This window comes from Oratosquilla oratoria, chromosome 12 (assembly GCF_046742065.1).
Source record: "Oratosquilla oratoria isolate Oo_2021 chromosome 12, ASM4674206v1, whole genome shotgun sequence".
NCBI classification, from domain to species: Eukaryota; Metazoa; Arthropoda; class Malacostraca; order Stomatopoda; family Squillidae; genus Oratosquilla; species Oratosquilla oratoria.
Genome location: NC_134788.1, coordinates 10,017,085 through 10,035,541, shown reverse-complemented (window position 1 = coordinate 10,035,541; position 18,457 = coordinate 10,017,085). Strand labels below are relative to the sequence as shown.

Genomic DNA, 18,457 nt, shown 5'->3' with positions numbered 1-18,457 from the left:
GGACTAAAATCTACTGTTTCCAAATTTGCTGATGATACAAAACTGTGCGGAATGGCAAATGATCACTCAAACCAATTAGATATTCAAAAAGATTTAGATAAATTATAGCAATGGTCTGAAAAGTAGCTAATGAAATTTAACACAAGTAAATGCAAGGTAATGCACATAGGTAAAAATAACAGTAAGTACGATTACAAGTTATTTGGAAATTTGTTAACAAAAGTGGATAGTGAAAAAGATCTCGGCATAATTATCAGTAACGACCTCAAATCATCCAAGCAGTGTACAGTATTTCAGCCTCTGAGAAAGCAAATAAGATTCTGGGATTGATTGCGCGATCATTTGATTTCAAAAGTCCATCACTCATTAACAAGCTATATAAATCGTTAGTTCGTCCACATTTGGAATATGCTGTTTCCGTATGGTCACCGAATCTCATTAAAGACATTGACAGACTGGAAAAAGTACAACAGCGAGCCACAAAACTGATTCCAAATATCAAAAATAAATCATACGAAAATCGACTTAAGCACATGAATCTGTTTTCCCTAAAAAAGCGTAGACTCAGAGGTGACTTGATACAGGTCTTTAAGATTTTAATGGAAGGGGTTAAAGGGAATTGACAACATCAAAAGTGACCAAATTTTCACATTGAATGAGAATCAGACAAGAAACAATGGTCTCAAACTGTCCGGAAATAGATTCAATTTGGAAGTAGGTAGAAACAACTTTGCGAACCGTGTAGTTAATGAATGGAATAAACTTCCTGCACAGGTAGTGCAATGTAGTTCAGTTCGAAGCTTTAAGAATCATTTAGATAAATACCTAAGTAAGATGCTGTAATGATTATAATTTATGTTATATTATTTGTTTTTGTTTTGTTATAATTTGTCTGATTTTCATTTATTATTAGTTATATGTCAATTTATTATCATTTACTATTTACCTGTTTGTTTGTTATTCAACTATACCTATGCATTTATTTATGTATTTTTTTGTTATTTACATTATTATAGTTTTTATTTATTATTATTTTTTTTTTTTATTATTATTATTATTATTATTTTTTTTTTTCATCCGACCTAGATATGGATCAAAAGGTCTCCTGTCGGCATGCTCCGCCTTTGTAATCCTTTGAGACTTTTAACATATTAAGACCAATGAAAGTGGCTTTTGTCTACATGGATGAAGAAATGGTAAAGAAAATAGTGGTTGCACTAATAAGACCTAAACTAGAGTATGCTGTAACACTATGGGCACCTAGCAAAAAAAAAAAAAAAAAAAACATAAGAAAATTAGAAAGAATTCAGAAAGCAGTGACAAAACTGGCACCTACACTATCAAATTTCACATACGAACAAAGATTGGAGAAATTACATCCATCAACACTGGAACAGAGAAGAGAAAGAGGTGATTTGTTGACCATTTACAAAATTATGAAAGGGATGGAAATTCTTGATAGAGACGACTTAATAAAATGGGACAGAAGAGAAACAAGAGGACATGAAAAGAAGCTAAAGAAGGCCAGTTACAGAAGAGACCTGAAAAAGAATAGCTTCCCACATAGAGCAATTGATGTCTGGAACAAACTAAACAGAGAAACAATGAATGCCAAAACTATACAAGATTTTAAGAATAAACTGGATGCAGAGAGATACAAAAACGGGTCACTATGACCAAAGCCCTCATCCCGTAAAATACAACTAGGTAATAAATTAGGTTGTCTGATGTACAATGATGCATCACAATACACGCATTACAAGATAGAAAATTACTGTTGTTATACTCATTCTCTTTCACCCCAAATAAATATAACATCACAGAAAATGTGATCAAGCCTGTTCACAGAATACAGGGATCATTCAGTTACAACAAAATAAATATAATCAGGAAGCAGATGCCGGCATTTTTGTATATCCCACTTGCAGCTCATGATGCATATATAGACATCATCATATTCAAGTGGTTAACCCATTAAACTCCGATGACAAGATTCTTGTCATTTGGTCAAATAAAAAAAAATCATAAAACACCAAAATGTTTGATCAAACACCAGAAAAGTATGACGTCAGTCCTCGCTTTGCTCGCGAAGTGAGGACTGACGTCATATTTTTCTGGTGTTTGATCAAACATTTTGGTGTTTTATGATTTTTTGTTTTATTTGACCAAATGACAAGAATCTTGTCATCGGAGTTTAATGGGTTGATAGTCATATTAGGAATAATTGGGGAAGAGAAGTTAGACACCAATCATCAATTGGGGGCATATGCCAGGGAGTGCATTACTTCACTCACATGCCAGTACCAGACCCCAGGGTCCCTCTGAGCAAACTCCCATGCAGCCACTCTTCAAACTCGAAACAACTCTGGACAGGCTTGGTTGACTTGTTCCAGCCATGAACTATGTAGGTGTCCCATTTGTCTTCTCCGTTGAGAGTTGTTTCTTGTGAAGACACCAATGGTAAAATTATATTGGATTTATTGATGGACTCGCTACTCACTATTGAATTATTTAAAGCAGCAACAACTGCAACAGCACTGTAGGAGAGAGGCCAAATGTAGAGTATGGGATCCAATATATTTGACGTTTTGTCCAGCAGGGCTTCTTCAGAAGAAGCCCTGGTGGGCGAAACGTCAAATACATTGGATCCCATACTCTGCGTTTGGCCTCTCTCCTACACTATTAAATGATAATGAAAACTCAATATTAAATGATAATGAAAAATGCTCAGGTCACTAAACATGGAGCAGATATTTCTAGAGAAGTGTCATTGATTGACAGGTGAACATAAAAATGTATAACTTCTTTAAAAGTATGAGTATCGATGAGGAAAATTAAATGAGTGATCTATAATCTCAGTAAATCTTATTTCAGCACAAAAGAAAATACAAAATGGATAAACAAGTCTGAATTGTAAATGAATATTATTGAACAGACCAACACTGAAGATGTACTAAAATAATGTACTTTTCAAAGTACAAGACACTAATCTGAAGGACATAAGATGACTGAACACACCATTTAAGAACAGCAGACAAAATAATCAAGAAAACATACAGAACAAAATTAGACAAAACAGGAAAAGCCCAGGAATCACCATGGATGAATAGCAGAATCAGAGATGAAATAAAGAAAATAGAAAAGATAAACAGATGAAGGATAAATGCAAACAGTGAAGAAGAATGAGAAAGATACCAGAGTACCTGTGACAGAAAAGGGAAGTGCAGGGACTTGTTAAAAAAATAACCAATCATGAAAAGAAAATAACTAAGGAATAACAAAACCCAAATGTTAATAGACTTGAAAAATCAGGTAAAAAACAAACAAGATACACAGATAAAGGGTATGGAAGGAGAGAAAAACACTAACAGATAGAAAACTGTCTACCAAAAATGTGAAAACAAAATATATGAAGTGTAGAATAAGAAAATACATGAAACTCAACACTCACTGAAGTAGAAAACATTAACAACACAAATGCCTACACACGCCCATCAGTATTAAAAGAACTGTTATGTATATACCTTACTTTAATAAATAACCTTAGTATATGAAACCACATATTTACTAGTGATACACTAAAATAGCTAAAAAAGATGAAGAACAACAAATTAGCCGGCCCTGAGGGTATGAAACCAAAAATAATTAAAGTGATGGCAAACAGCTATGCATGGAAACAATGAGAGCTTACTTTTGACAAATATTAGATAACAGTCAGAAAGTAATTAAATGGGGGAAAATCAGATATAAAGATTATATCCAGAGTAAGACAACAACAGAACTGAGATATATTGCGCTAACAGATATTTCTTACAAACTATATATGTTACTGATAGGAAAAGAAATAGACCATATATTAAGTTTAGGAAAGAAAATCAAGGACAGAGAGAAGACAATTATTCAAAGAGAAATATAGAAGTAGATCCTAAAGCTTCTTTTGTTTTATTGCTTCCCCTTGTTCTCCAGTTTCCCCAAGCAATGTCTTTGGCCTTTTTTGAACTGTCACACCATTTATTCAACCAGTCTTGTTTCTGTTTTTTTCCTTCCATTAATCCTTGGCACATGTTTTTTCACTCCCCAGTATGATTCCTAAAAAAAAAAATTTCAACCCTGAGTAATCTGCCTTCCCCAAATTGAGTCTCTCTTGCTATTGTGATGCATTCCTTGGCTCTATTTCCTTGGCATCCAGATGAAACTTAATTGTTACATGGTCACTTTTTCCTATGGGGCAAAGTTAGTTCAAGGTGCTGATGATATGTAGCTATTTGGATAGACACAGATCTAATCTTGTGGGAATGTAATCTCATCTCACCCAAGTCACATCTTTTACCCATTGGGTCATTGTGTTCTCCATTGCTATAATCAATATGGTATTTCCCTAATAATGCCTTACCACTCTCTTCCCACCCCTCCCAGTTGACCTCACTACAAATAAAATCTCCAAAAAGAACTAAATTTTTACTTTGTTCAATAGTTTTCTTTAGGATGAGAATTGTGTTGTCCATCAACAACTCTTGATATTCAGTTTCCTTCCATTTTTTATTTATTTATTTTTTTTTTTTTTTTTGGGGGGGAGGTTATGCCATAACAAAGTCTTAAATTTTGCCCTTTAATTCTAATTTGCAGGTGGATTGCTATAGCCTTGCCTTCACTCAGATTTGCTTCTCTTTATGCCACTTCTCACAACAACAATTTCCCCTCCACTCATTTTTCTTCTCTCTGTCTCTTCTTTAGGAGGTGTATCTATTGTTCCCCACCTGTAGATCAATTTTTTTAGGAGTTTAGTCTCCAATAAGCTCAAAATATCAGTCATTTTCCTTCAAATAGTCATCTCCAACCTGGCTAAAAACCATCTACATTACCATATGCTACTTAAGTTTCCATGTAGTGTTTCTTGTGGAAAACTGCCCTCCTATTTTTTTTAGAAACAATTTCCTCACATTTTGATAAAAAAAAAAAAAAAAAAAAAAAAATTGCTGTTTGTCTTCTTTCCTTTTATTTTTGACTTTGGTTTCCATTGAGATATTCTTTGTCTTTGCACATTCATCTTCATTTGCATCTTTCACAATCAAAATATTTTTAAACTTTTCCTTTTATTTTAACTTGTAAGACTTGCTGATTACTTCATTTGCGATGACCTGTGACTTGAATTTTATTTTCATTGGACACAAGCCATTCCTCTTTTACCCACCCAATATGTTATCAATCTGATCCACTACATCTGAGTCATTCCACAGAATCATAGAGATATTTTCCCTAACCTTTTGCATCTCTTGTTCCTGGCATACCTTCTGTGATGTGATGTGGTCTTCTCCCCAGCCAATGAATATGACACATCTGTATAGGATAGGACATTATTCTAAGGAAAGAAATCGACCCCTAAGGATAAAACTAAGATTACAAATGGTAGTAGAAGACATATTAGAAAAAGTAGGTAAGTTGGCAAGGAGTGAACATTACAATAAGATATGGATGAAAAGAGAAATGAGTGTTGAGGAATTAGAAAAAGAGAAGACACTAAAAGATGAAGCTAAGGAAAAAAATGCGAAGAGAATGGAGATTGAAATCAAGAAATTCTATTGGAGGGTAATTGACATGAGACTGAGAAAATGGTACATCAGAATGGGCGAAGCAAAAACAAAAAAAAAGATGGAGAAAGAAAAAAATTAAAAGTGGCCTATACTAACATTGACGGATTAATTTCAGGACTGAATGAACTTAATGATTACCTGTTAGAAGAAAAACCAGACATAATGGGAATTGTGGATATGAAATTAAGGGGTTTAATACGACTCATCAATATTGGACAAGGGCTATACAATTACTGGATTAAAAACAGAAACAAGAAACAGGGAGGAGGAATCATGTTCTTGGCCAAGAAAAATTTGAATGTAACAAAGATTACGGAGGGCAAAAGCAATGTAGAACTGATCATGATAAAAGTTGAAGACAAGGACATGAAAAGGAGAAAGTTTGTGGTGATTTATGTGCCCCCAAAAATGAGCGCTTGGAAAGAGAACGAGCATATGAAAATGCTAGAAGATACAGGGCATTCATTAAATGAGATACTGATGGGCAGAGGTAACCTGGTAATTATGGGGGACGAACTGCAGAGAAATTTGTTGGGGGACATGACAGTGAAAGGAGAAGACTTGTGGGGTAATGTATTACTGGACATGACCATGGAATATATAATGACACAGTGGGTCAGTGAAAACACCAGATACTGAAGTAATGAGGAACTGTCAAGACTGGATTTAATATTTACAATGGAACCTGAAATTGTGGATAAAATTGAATACAAGAGACCACTTGGATAGAGCAACCATATACTTAAAGACTGAACTAAAGGAAGAAATATATATGGAGAGAAATGAAAAGCATAGGAAAGGAATATGTATAACAAAACCGATTTTGGAAAATTAAAGAAATTCTTTCAAAATGGAAATTGGGAAAAATTCTACATGGAAGAGACAAAAGTGGAAGAGAAATGGGATATCTTGATGGATAATTATAATGAAGGAGTGAATAGGCGCATACCAAGACAGAAACAAGAGTGTACATTAAATGCTGGTTCAACAGAAGATGTGAGGCAAAAGATAGAAGAGACAGATCTTGGAAATGATGGAGAAAAGATAAAAAACTCAGAAAGTGGCAAATATATATAAACTATAGAAATGAGTATGTAAAAATGCGAACTATGAAAAAGACATTATAGAAAAATGCAAGGAACAACCCAAACTATTCTATAGATATGTGAATGGTAAACTTAAGAATAAACAGGAAATGGTGAAACTATGCCAAGGAAATATAGAATACACAGAAGATCTAGAAATGGCCGAAGTCATGAATAATCATGTAAGTTGGTTTTCACTATAGAGAAGGCACAGTATTGGGACAAAGGAAGTAAAGTGCGATCTCCCCCCATGAGTGAAATGATAACACAAAAAGAAATAATGGAACATTTAACAAACCTTGATGATAGAAAATCGCATGCCCTGGACAGAATTGCATATTGGATTCTAAAAGAATGCAAAGAAGAACTAATGGACAAAATATATAATATGATAAGTTACTCACTTAAGGAAAGATACCAAAAGACTGGGAAGATGCTAACATAGTACCAGTATATAAAGGAGGAAACAAGGAAGAACCAATTAACTCTAGACCAGTCTCACAAACAAGCACTATAGCCAAAATTTGTGGGAAAATTATCAAGAATAGATGGGTAAAACACCTGGAAGAAATTGATAAACCCAAGACAATTTGGGATCAAACAGGGAAGATCATGTACCACAAACTTAATATGTTTTTACTCAAATCTAATAGATAAATACAAGAAAGGGATGGACGGATTGATTGTGCTTTCTTGGACTTATAAAAAGCTTTCAAAAAGGTACCACATAAATATTTTAAAAAATTGGAACTTATAGGAGGGATACAAGGCAACCTTCTAAAATGGATGGAGGACTTCCTGAATGGTAGAAAGATGAGAGTAGTACTCAGAGAAAAATATTCAAGTTGGAAGGAGGTGATTAGTGGAGTTCTGCAAGGATCTGCATTGGCTCCAATAATGTTTGCTATTTACAGGAATGATATGGATGATAATGTGGAATGTTACATGAGCTTCTTTGTAGATTATGCTAAATTGTTAAGGAAAGTAAAAACCAAGACAGATTGCGAATCACTACAGGAAGACCTGAATAAGGTTTAGAAGTGGAGTCAGAAATAGGAAGTGGACCTCAACATTAAGAAGTGTAGCATAATGGAGTATGGAAAAAGTAAAAAGAATATCAGGACAATATAAAATTAGAACTAAGGAGGTAAAGAAAGTGGGATCTGAAAAAGATCTGGGAGTAATTATCTCAAACGACTTGTCCCCTGATAAACAAATAAACAAAATTGTTGGAGAATCCTATAACTTGCTAAGATCAATAAAAGTGGCGTTTACATATTTGGATGAAGAAACGATTAAAAAATACTAGTCACACTGATAAGGCCTAGACTAATATGCGGTTACATTCTGCTCACCCAGTACCCAAAAGAATATAAAGAAAATCAAAAGAATCCAGAGAGCAGCCACAAAAATGGTTCCTGCACTTTCAAACTTGTCATATGAGGAGAGAGTGGCTAAATTGGAGTTACTGACTTTGGAGCAAAGAAGAGAGAGAGGTGACCTACTGACCATCTATAGAATCATGAAGGGCACAGAAATACTTAGTAGAGAGGACTTGTTAAATTGGGACAAGAGAAACACAAGAGGACATGGAAAGAAACTCTAAAAACATAGTTATAGAAGAGATCTAAAGAACAGTTTTCGACATAGAGTGGTGGATACTTGGAACAAACTAGACAAAAAAAATAGTGTGTGCAAAAACCACTCATGAATTTAAGAGCAAACTAGACACTGCGAGATATAAAGGCAGGACACATGAGCGTAGCTCCCCTTCCCGTAAAAATACAACTAGGTAAATACAGATGATGCAAAACTATTAAAGAGAGTAAGTACAGGGGAAGACTGCAAATCTTTTCAAGAAGACCTGGACATAGTCTGGAAATGGAGTCAGAAGAGTGAAGTGAACTTCAACATTAAGAAATGTAGTATAATGGAATTTGGAAAAAAAAAAAATACTGTATCAATATAAAATTGATACAAAGGAAGTAAAAAATGTAAACTCGGAAAGGGACCAAGGAGTAACTACCTCAAATGACATGACGCCAGATAAACATGTCAACAAATTAGTCAGAGAAACTTTCACTTAAGATCAGTGAAAGTACCCTTTAACTACATGGATGAAGAAATGGTAAAGAAAATACTAACTACAGTGATAAGACCAAAATTGGAATACGCAGCATCACTATGGACACTTAGTTTAAAAAAAAAAAAAAAAAAAAAAAGAAAATAGAAAGAATTCAAAGAGCAATGACAAATAAAAAATAAAATAAAGAAACTAGAAAGAATTCAAAGAGCAATGACAAAGATGGCACCAACACTTTGCAATTTGACATATGAACAAAGATTGGATAAACTAAATGTACCAACCCTGAAACAAAGAAGAGGAAGAGGTAATTTGCTAACCATCTACAGGATTATGAAAGGGATAGAAATTCTTGATAGGGATGACATACTAAAATGGGACAAAAGAAATACAAGAGGACACAAGAAGAAACTTAAGGACAGTTACAGAAGAGGTCTGAAAAAGAATAGCTTCCCACAAAGAATAATAGATATCTGGAACAAACTGAATGATGAAACATTGAGTGCTAAAACTATACATGGCTTTAAGAAAAAACTGGATGCGGAAAGATACAAAAGCTCGCTTCAAGTATAGCTCTTTTCCTGCAAAATACAACTAGGTAGTGGTGACTACCCATCACATGGCAGTTGCTGCATCTGAGCCAATCACATGAGACAACTTACTTGCCAATTGTAGCAGCAACTTGACTACCCATCCATCTAGCAGTCTAGTAGTCCTGTGCCTCTTGTGGAGATCACAAACATATCAAGGAACAGGTGCCAGGTTTTAAACCAATTAATTCAATTAGCACATGTTGAAATGGGATGAGCATGGAACTCCCTTGCATTTCTCTTTATGTAGTTTTCATCGTTTGTATCCCACAAACCTTCATATATGTTCTAAACATAAAAAAAATGTATTTATTTCATCCCCTGACCACTTCAAAACTTGTTTATGGACCTACTAGTAGCCATGACTTGGTGATGTGATCATGAAATTACACACTACTGACGAGCAAAGTTGAACACATTTAACTTCAGTATACGAGTATTTTTAATCACCATCAGGACTTTCTAGTGATGACTGACTGGTCACATTTAGTGACTAGGTGACTATTAGTCATAGCTACTGTAGTAGTGGCAAGTAAAGTTGCCTTGGGTAACTGCGGCTTAAGAACACTGAATACATACCTCATATTGTAATGTTCTACACTAATAATCCATAAACAGCATAACAATGTCTTCCCTGAATGACTTGTGGACCTGCCCAGAGTTTGATGTCTTTTAACTGAACGCCACAGGTGTTCTGCAAGAGAGACCAGGGGCAACTGGTTGATTGATTACATATCTTATTTTCTGTCTTGGCATAATCCCAAGATTTTACATTTCTTAACATTGAAGTTAATTTTCCACTCCTGACTCCATAAAACTTATCTAGGTCTTTCTATTGCAGTTTACAATACTCTTTATTTTTCACTGCCTTCATGATCTTGGTGTAGTCTGCAAACAAGTTTTTGTAGCTGTATATTCCATTCTTCATCACTGGTGAAAAATGGAACACATTTGTAAATCGCAACAAACACCACAGTCAGAACAAAAGAAAGAGCATTCAGCTCTTTCTTTTGTTCCAACTGTGGTGTTAGTTGTGATCCATTCATCATGTTACTCATGTACAATAAGAACATTATAGGGGCCAGTAGTGAGCCCTCTGGTATCTGACTAGTCACTCCTTTCAAGTCCAACTTTTCATCTCTCATTACTGTTCTCACATGTCCTTCACTTAAAAAAAAGTCTTTGACCCATCTCAGTGTATTACCTTGTTTAAGGCCTAAGTTATCCAACCCCATATCAGTATTTTGTGTAGAACTTTGTACCTTTTTCAAATTTAGGTGTATACAATCCATCTCTCATGCAACATGTCTACTATTCTTGATAAAACCTTAGTAGGTTGGATAACCAAGACTTTCTTTTTACATCCAGATTGATGGTTAACCAAGATTTCTTTCCCATCCAAATATACTATCCAATCTTTTATATTTTTATTGTTTATTTTGGCTATCACATTGGTCAAGGACATTGTTCTGTAATTTAACAGTACCTCCCTGTCCTCCTTTGAATATATATTGGTACCACACTTGCAGACGTGCAGCCCAATGGCACCTTCCACTTTTTCAAGAATCAGGTTATCAGTGGATCTACTTTTTTTTTTAATCTTCTCTACACTTTGAATATCTAATTTGAGATTCTATTTAGCCCTAAGAAGTGATGACTGACTGTATCACCCTCATTTCTATTTTTGTATTAATCTTTTGTCTTTTCTTTTTTGCCATCTCTCCTATGCTTTGTCTCTTTTGTTTTGCTGATGCACATCTCTTGTTGAACCAGTCCTTTCTTAAGTACTTTTCTCCCACTCATCCTTGATAGCTACTTTTTCACTCCAATGTTGTAAATTTTCATGAAAATACTCCATTTCTTCTCATTTTCTGTAGTTTTGCTGAACTCACTCCAATTTACTTCTTCACAGTATTTTTTCAGGGGATGAGGACATGGACTTGTAGGTAAGCTTGGGGTGTCAGGTAATAATCTTAGTGGAGAGATGAAGTTGGAGATGTGTTTGGAAATGGAGTTGATACTAAGCACAGTGTTTAAGAAGAAAGCCAAACATGAATATACATGAAGAAGGGTGGTTAATAAGACATTTATAAACTATGTAGTGGTTTCCAAAGGAATGATAGGAAGAGTTTTTTTTATGTCCATGTTCTTAGGGAAGAGAGTTGTGGGGGAGATGATTTTTTGGTAGAAACAAAATCAAGAGTGGAGGAAAAATGGAGGAGGAGGAGGAAAAGGGTAGGAGGTTGAGAGGTGCTGAGGATGAACAAGGTGAATGAGAAAGAAAAAGAGAGGGAATGTCAGGAGAAGCTGAGAAATGTATGGGAGGTGGTGAGGGAGACGGGAGGTAGGAGTGGATGAAGAATGGGTATGTTTTAAGGAGGAAGTGACAAAGTGTGCAAAGATGGCATGTTAAATAAAGAGGATGGGAGGGAATAGAAGGAAGGGTATTTACCTAGTTGTATTATATGGGAAGGGAGTTATGCTCATGGTGACCTGTCTTTGTATCTCTCAGCATCAAGTTTTTTCTTAAAATCTTGAATAGTGTTTTAAGAAAAAATTTGAATGATGGGATGAAGAGGTGAAGATGGTAGTAGAAGAGAAAAAGAAAACGTGTTGATTGGTTGGAAGGAAGGACTAGGGAAACATATGAGCAGACCAAGAAGAGTGTTTCAGCACTTGCTACATGTTTACTAAGTCTAAATTCCATTCATTGACCAATCTGTTGGTGAACCAGTTCTTATTTGTTTCCTATTTAAACTTAAAGAAGGAGGAGAGCAGGGGTAGAAAGTGAACTGGCAGATAAGGTGGATAAAAGTACTGATGGATTAGGCACATGGAAAGAATGAATGAGGAAAAACTAGCTAAAAAAGTGTGGAAGGCATAAGTAGATGGACCAGACTTTAGAGAAAGACCAAGAATGAGATGGATGAATGGGGTGAAGGGGGTTTTAAGTAAAAAAGGAATGTCTATTGAGCAGAGAAAGGAGATGCAAGAGATAGGTATGAGTTGAGAACGGTTGCAAATGGAACATAAATTGAAATGGCTTGAAGGAGTTTCTCCTTGTCTCTATTTTCGTGTAAGAGAATAAAGAGGGTTGGTTACCATGTAAGTGAAGTGGCTGGCCCTGCTGTGAATGTGCTCTGTCTTGCTGTACTGCTTCTGACCTAGGCAATGGGGAGGGGACAAGGATGTGTGCAAACACTGTTCAAGATTTTAGGAAAAAAACTTGATGCTGAGAGATACAAAGACGGGTCACCACAAGCATAGCTCCCTTCCTGTATAGTACAACTAGGTAAATACAACTAGGTACAACTAGGTAAATACTAGGAACTAAAATAAAAGGGAAATGGGTGACAAATGAAAGTGGGATGGTGGCGGGGGGGCAGGTATGCCTTGGTTGGATACTTGCTTTATTTGGGGTAAGAAGCCTATAGATAATGTTGGAAATCTGAGGACAAGTTTTTCATAATAGAGGACAAAAGATGTTGAAATCTTATATAATGCTATACTTTAAGGAATACTCTACAATCTTTGAACTTGTGATCAAAGTGCCATGGCACAAATAGCAATAATGTTGAGAGATTCTGACAGGTTGACGTTAGTGGAGTAGGAAACACAGGAGTCTTAGTCTGAGTTTATTCCTGACTATTATTCCTGAGTATTAGGATGGTTTGGACACATGGAAAGAATGAGTGAAGAAAGACTAGTAAAAGAGGTATGGAAGGCAGATGTGGAGGGGGTGAACATGAAGGGATGTCCTAGGATGAAGTGGATGGATGGGGTGAAGGGGGCTTTAGGGAAGAGGGGAATGTCTGTTGAGGAAGGACGGGAGAGGACAGAAGACAGGGGTGAATGGAGAATGGTTGTATATGGATGATGTTGTGATGCATGAGGTAGAATGGGCAGGGGGATGGGGGGTGAGGTAGTATGTGTGAGGAAATTTTGATGCAGCCCGAAGGGATTTCTCCTTTTATGCATGGGGGGACGGAGAGGGGGGTCGCCAATTTAATGAAGTGGCCTTGCTGTGGATGTGCTGTGTCTTGCGACACTGCTTCTGACCCAGGGCAGTGGACAAGGTGCAGGGATGACCCGTCATCCAGGAGGTGCTAAGATAAGAGGGAGGGTGATGGGGTGTGGAGTGTATTCAGGGATGGAATGGGGGGGAGTGATTTTATGCCTTTTCCTTTTTGGCTACCCCCCTTGTAAGGGGGAAAAAGCCTTGGTATATGTATGTAGTTTTGCAGGTATGCGAAACTAGTCAGGAATAAACTCAGACTAAGACTCCTGTGTTTCCATATCCACTTACGTCAAATAGCAATAAATATGATATCCAAGTAGATACTGTATAGTGAGTTTTGTGGTAATGGTGTCTGACAATCTTGACATTGATAACCATAGTAATGCTCCATAGAATATCTCGTAATTAACCACTGAATGTGTGTCCTCAATGAATTGAAATTGTGATAATTGCAGAATGAATATATATGTTGATCTTTTCATTCTTTGTTATTGACAGCATGAATGTTTTTCTTCAGTTAGATAAATTTAGGCAGAGTTTGCACTCAAATGGCTGTTAAAAGGAAAAAGCAAGTGTTTTTGTGACCAATATACATAATTTTCTTCTAGATGTCAGGTGGAGGCTCAAGGAGTTTAGGGCTTGATGTAGAGGTGTTGCGACAGTTGAGTCGAGACCACTTGATACGTCTGTTGGAAGAAGCTCCTGGTAGTAAAGATCTTATTCTTGATGTGGACCTCATGAAACTGTTGGACAGAATTGCTGATGCACAAATTTTAAGGTAAGAGGCTTGGTATTTCTCAATGAATTTAGCTTTTAAGTGTTTAAGAAATTTGAGTTTAGTAATTTAGAACATGTTCTTGCCCATGTTCACAGCTAGGATTAACTTATAAGAAAAAATTATAGTTTATTGTATTTTGCAGCTTGTAAGATGCTCTAATGCATTAGCTGTACCACAATTTAGAGAACAATCATCATATTTTGACTCGTTGCATAGATAATGTTTAGGTCTTCTTTGCAATAGCCCATCGTCCTCATTTTTCATTCTTCTCATGATTTTTGCATGACCTGGAAACATGTTGGCTTAGCTTAATAGACCCTCTTATCATGAAGTAGATATGTGGTCATGGTTACTGCATGGAGCAGACTAAATAGTTTGTAAGGGAGGTAGAAAGGGAGAGTCTGAATGATTTTGACATGGTTTTTAGAAATATGATACCGTAGAATGGGATAATCAGGCCATCACTTGGGTAAATGAGCCATATAAAAGTTATTCATGTATTAAAAATTATGTTACAACCGGTAAATAAAATTCTGGTAAAATGGAAGTAGGTATTTATTCAGGGCAAAATTGAAATATTTTAAAACCAATTTCAATTAAAAAAATGAGTAACTTTTGTATGGCCTATTTACCCCCAGTGATGGCCCGATTATATTATCAGATCCCACTGAACAGAGTAAGAAAGCTGAAGGTAAGACAAATAATAGGAATGGAAGGGGAGCTGATAGTTGGGGTAGATCAAAGAGTGCTGAGGTGATCTGTGCGTAAGGAAAGAATGAGTGAGGCATGACTAGTAAGAAAGTGTGAAAACCACAAAAGGATGGAGTGAACTTCAGAGGAAAACCAAGAATGAGATGAAGAGATGGGGCAAAGGGAGATGAAGAGTGGGGCAAAGGAGGCCTTGTATCTATGAAGAATGTCTGTTGAGAAGAGAAATGTCATGTCCATATACTAGAATTTTGTAAATTTGGCCATACATTGCATAATTTTCCCCCAAGTACTCAGTCATATCTAGGGTGATGTTTCACCATGTTTCATCACTAATCCCAAACATTTGGATTCTTCTGTTTGTGCACATCATCATTTGCATTTCATTAACTCGTCAAAGCCTATGTAATTATGCATAAGAGCTGTACAAACTTTATTTGTAATTCCAGAATGATAAATATTTGTAGAAAATATAGGTATACCTTGCTCTATATTGGTAATTGGTTCCAAAAGTGGCAACATATGTAAAAAAATTACTTAATAATTAACCACAAAAAAATCAGTTATAAGCACCCCTGGTACCTAAATGTACATGTATATATATGCCTAATATAACAAGTAAATGCTTATTAGAAAAAAAATGAATACAATGATGAAAAAAAAAAAAAATCTTCAAACATAACAACTGTAACCCAAAACTTTAAATTAACTGCCCAAATCATAGGGAGAGATGTCTTGGGATGTTCTTTAGAGCTTGGAGGTTCAGTGGATGATACACAAGCAATGATTTCAGTTTACAATCACCTCCACAGTTGCCTACCAATATTAAAGTTATTTTTAGATATGAAAGAACGATCTGGCATTCCTTTCCATTACAATTCTGTCTTATCAGCATTGAATATCTGTTGAGAAAGAAACCCATTTTCTTCAATGATCTTTCCTGTTGTATCAGGAAATTCCACTGCAGCTGTTTCATCGGCTGTAGGAGTAGAGTGTTATATGAATTTCTTTGCAGACGACGCAAAAATACTAAAGAAAATAAAAACGGAGGAAGATTGCAACTCATTACAACAAGACATGGACAAGATCTGGAAATGGACTCAAAAGTGGGAAGTGAAATTCAATATCAAGAAATGGAGTACAGACGCTCCTCTACTTACGTTCATTCGTTTTACGTTTTTTCGATTTTACGTTTGAACTGACTGTAAAAAAATGGTAAATTTTTTTGGAGTGAATTTTTTAGTTTAGCGCGCTCTCCGTAGTTCAAACGATACTTACGCATGACGCTGCGTCCATTGTTTGCATGATACAAACGACAGACTGAACGTGCCTTGCCTCCTCCTCCTCTACCATCTCAAATTATGTTGCTTGAATTTAATTTATTTGAAATTAATGTTACAGTAAACTCTCGCTTATCTGAACGCGTTTTAACCGAATAATCGCATTAACCGAATATTTTCTCAATACGGTAGCCATCGCTTCAACCGAATGTATTTGGATCTCAACCGAACATTCAAACACCCCGCCGCTTCTTCCGCCACCCGCAAGCTTCACTAAGTGCTCACACGGTGGCAGCACACTCCATGTTTACACCTAATCGGCTGTTTATACTCTATAGAATATGTTTATGAACTATTATAAGCATTTCCATGTGTATGCTAAGTTTACAGGTACGAATATTGCATACGACATTACCGCATAAAACTCTACGGGAATGAAACATACAAAATTGGATTAACCCTACATTTCGGTTAATCGGACATTTCTAATCCCCCTTGGAGTTCGGATAAGTGGAAGTTTACTGTATTTTATAATGTTATGTGTATAATTAATGATTTAGGGGTGTTTTATAAGATACGGTAATAGAATTTACGGATGTATAGTACAGTAACAACTTACGTTCATTTTCAACTTACGTTCGGCCGTTCGGAACGCAACTAAAACGTAAGTTGAGGAGCATCTGTATAATGGAATTTGGAAAAAGTAAAACAGAATATCCAGAGATTATAAAATTGGTGAAGAAGAGGTCAAAAAAGTAAACTCGGAAAAAGACCTTGGAGTGATGATCAGCAAAGGCACACTGGATAAGCATATTAATAAAATAGTCAGAGAAACCTATAATTTATTGAGGTCAATGAAAGTGGCATTTGCCTATTTGAACGAGGAAATGACAATAAAAAATTTAACTACACTGATAAGACCAAAACTCAAGTACGCAGCAACACTAGAAATGAGTATGTTAATGTGAGAAGAGAGGAAAAAAGGAACCATGAGAAGGATATTATAGATAAATGCAAAGATCAACCCAAGCTATTCTATCTGTATGTGAATGGTAAACTTAAAACCAAACAGGAAATGGTGAAACTACGCCAAGGAAATATAGAATACACAGAAGAATTAGAGATGGCCAAAGTCATGAACAACCACTGTCTTCATCAGAGAGAAAATACAAAATTGGGACGTAGATAATAACAAGCAATCTCCCCACATGAGTGAGTTTACAACATCACAAAAAGAAATATCAGAACATCTATCAAAACTGGACGTCAGAAAATCACATGGCCCGGATGGTATTGCAAATTGGATTCTAAAGGAATGCAAAGAAGAACTAATGGACAAAATACACATCATAATAAATAGCTCACTCAAAGAAGGAAAGATACCTAATGACTGGAAAAATACTAACATTGTACCAATATATAAAGGAGGAAACGAGGAAGAACCTACCAACTATAGGCCAGTATCACTAACAAGCACTATAGCCAAAATTTGTGAGAAAACGATCAAGAATAGATGGGTAAAACATCTGGAAGACAACAACATATTAAAACCAAGTTCAGGTTCAGACAAGGAAGATCATGCACCACAAACTTAATATGCTTCTACTCCAGGCTAATAGACATAGTGCAAGAAAGAAATGGATGGGCTGATTGTGCATTCCTAGACTTGCAAAAAGCCTTTGACAAAGTACCACACAGAAAATTACTAAAAAAACTGGAACACATAGGAGGAATACAAGGGAACCTACAAAAATGGATGGAGGACTTCCTGACTGGTAGAAAGATGAGAGTAGTGCTCAGAGAAAAATATTCAGATTGGAAAGAGGTGATCAGTGGAGTACTGCAAGGATCTGTACTGGCACCAATAATGTTTGCTATCTATATGAATGACATGGACAAAGACGTGAACTGTTACATGAGCTTCTTTGCTGACGATACCAAACTGTTAAGGAAAGTAGGAACTGATAAGGACTGTGAAGCACTGCAAGAAGACCTGAATAGGGTATGGAACTGGAGTCAGAAATGGGAAGTGGACTTTAATACTAAGAAGTGTAGCATAATGGAGTTTGGAAAAAGCAAAAACAGAATATCAGGAAAATATACAATTGGAACCAAGGAAGTAAAGAAAGTAGGATCCAAAAAAGATTTGGGGGTAATTATCACAAACAACTTGTCCTATGATAAACAGATTAACAAAATTGTCGGGGAGACTTACAACTTGCTAAGATCAATAAAAGTGGCATTTGCATACTTGGACGAAGACATGATAAAAAAAATATTGGTTACATTGATAAGGCCTAGACTAGAGTATGCGGCGACATTGT

General features: G+C 35.9%; 1 protein-coding gene across 2 annotated transcripts in view; it reads left to right on the top strand.

The window, feature by feature from the left end:
- The window catches only part of LOC143030949 (vacuolar protein sorting-associated protein 33B-like), a 100,520-nt gene that overhangs the window by 3,157 nt on the left and 78,906 nt on the right, over positions 1-18,457 (top strand). For both annotated transcript variants that reach the window (XM_076194243.1, XM_076194244.1), the window contains exon 2: positions 13,976-14,145. In XM_076194243.1, the coding sequence (XP_076050358.1) occupies positions 13,976-14,145 (170 nt within the window). The remainder of the gene's footprint in view (positions 1-13,975; positions 14,146-18,457) is intronic.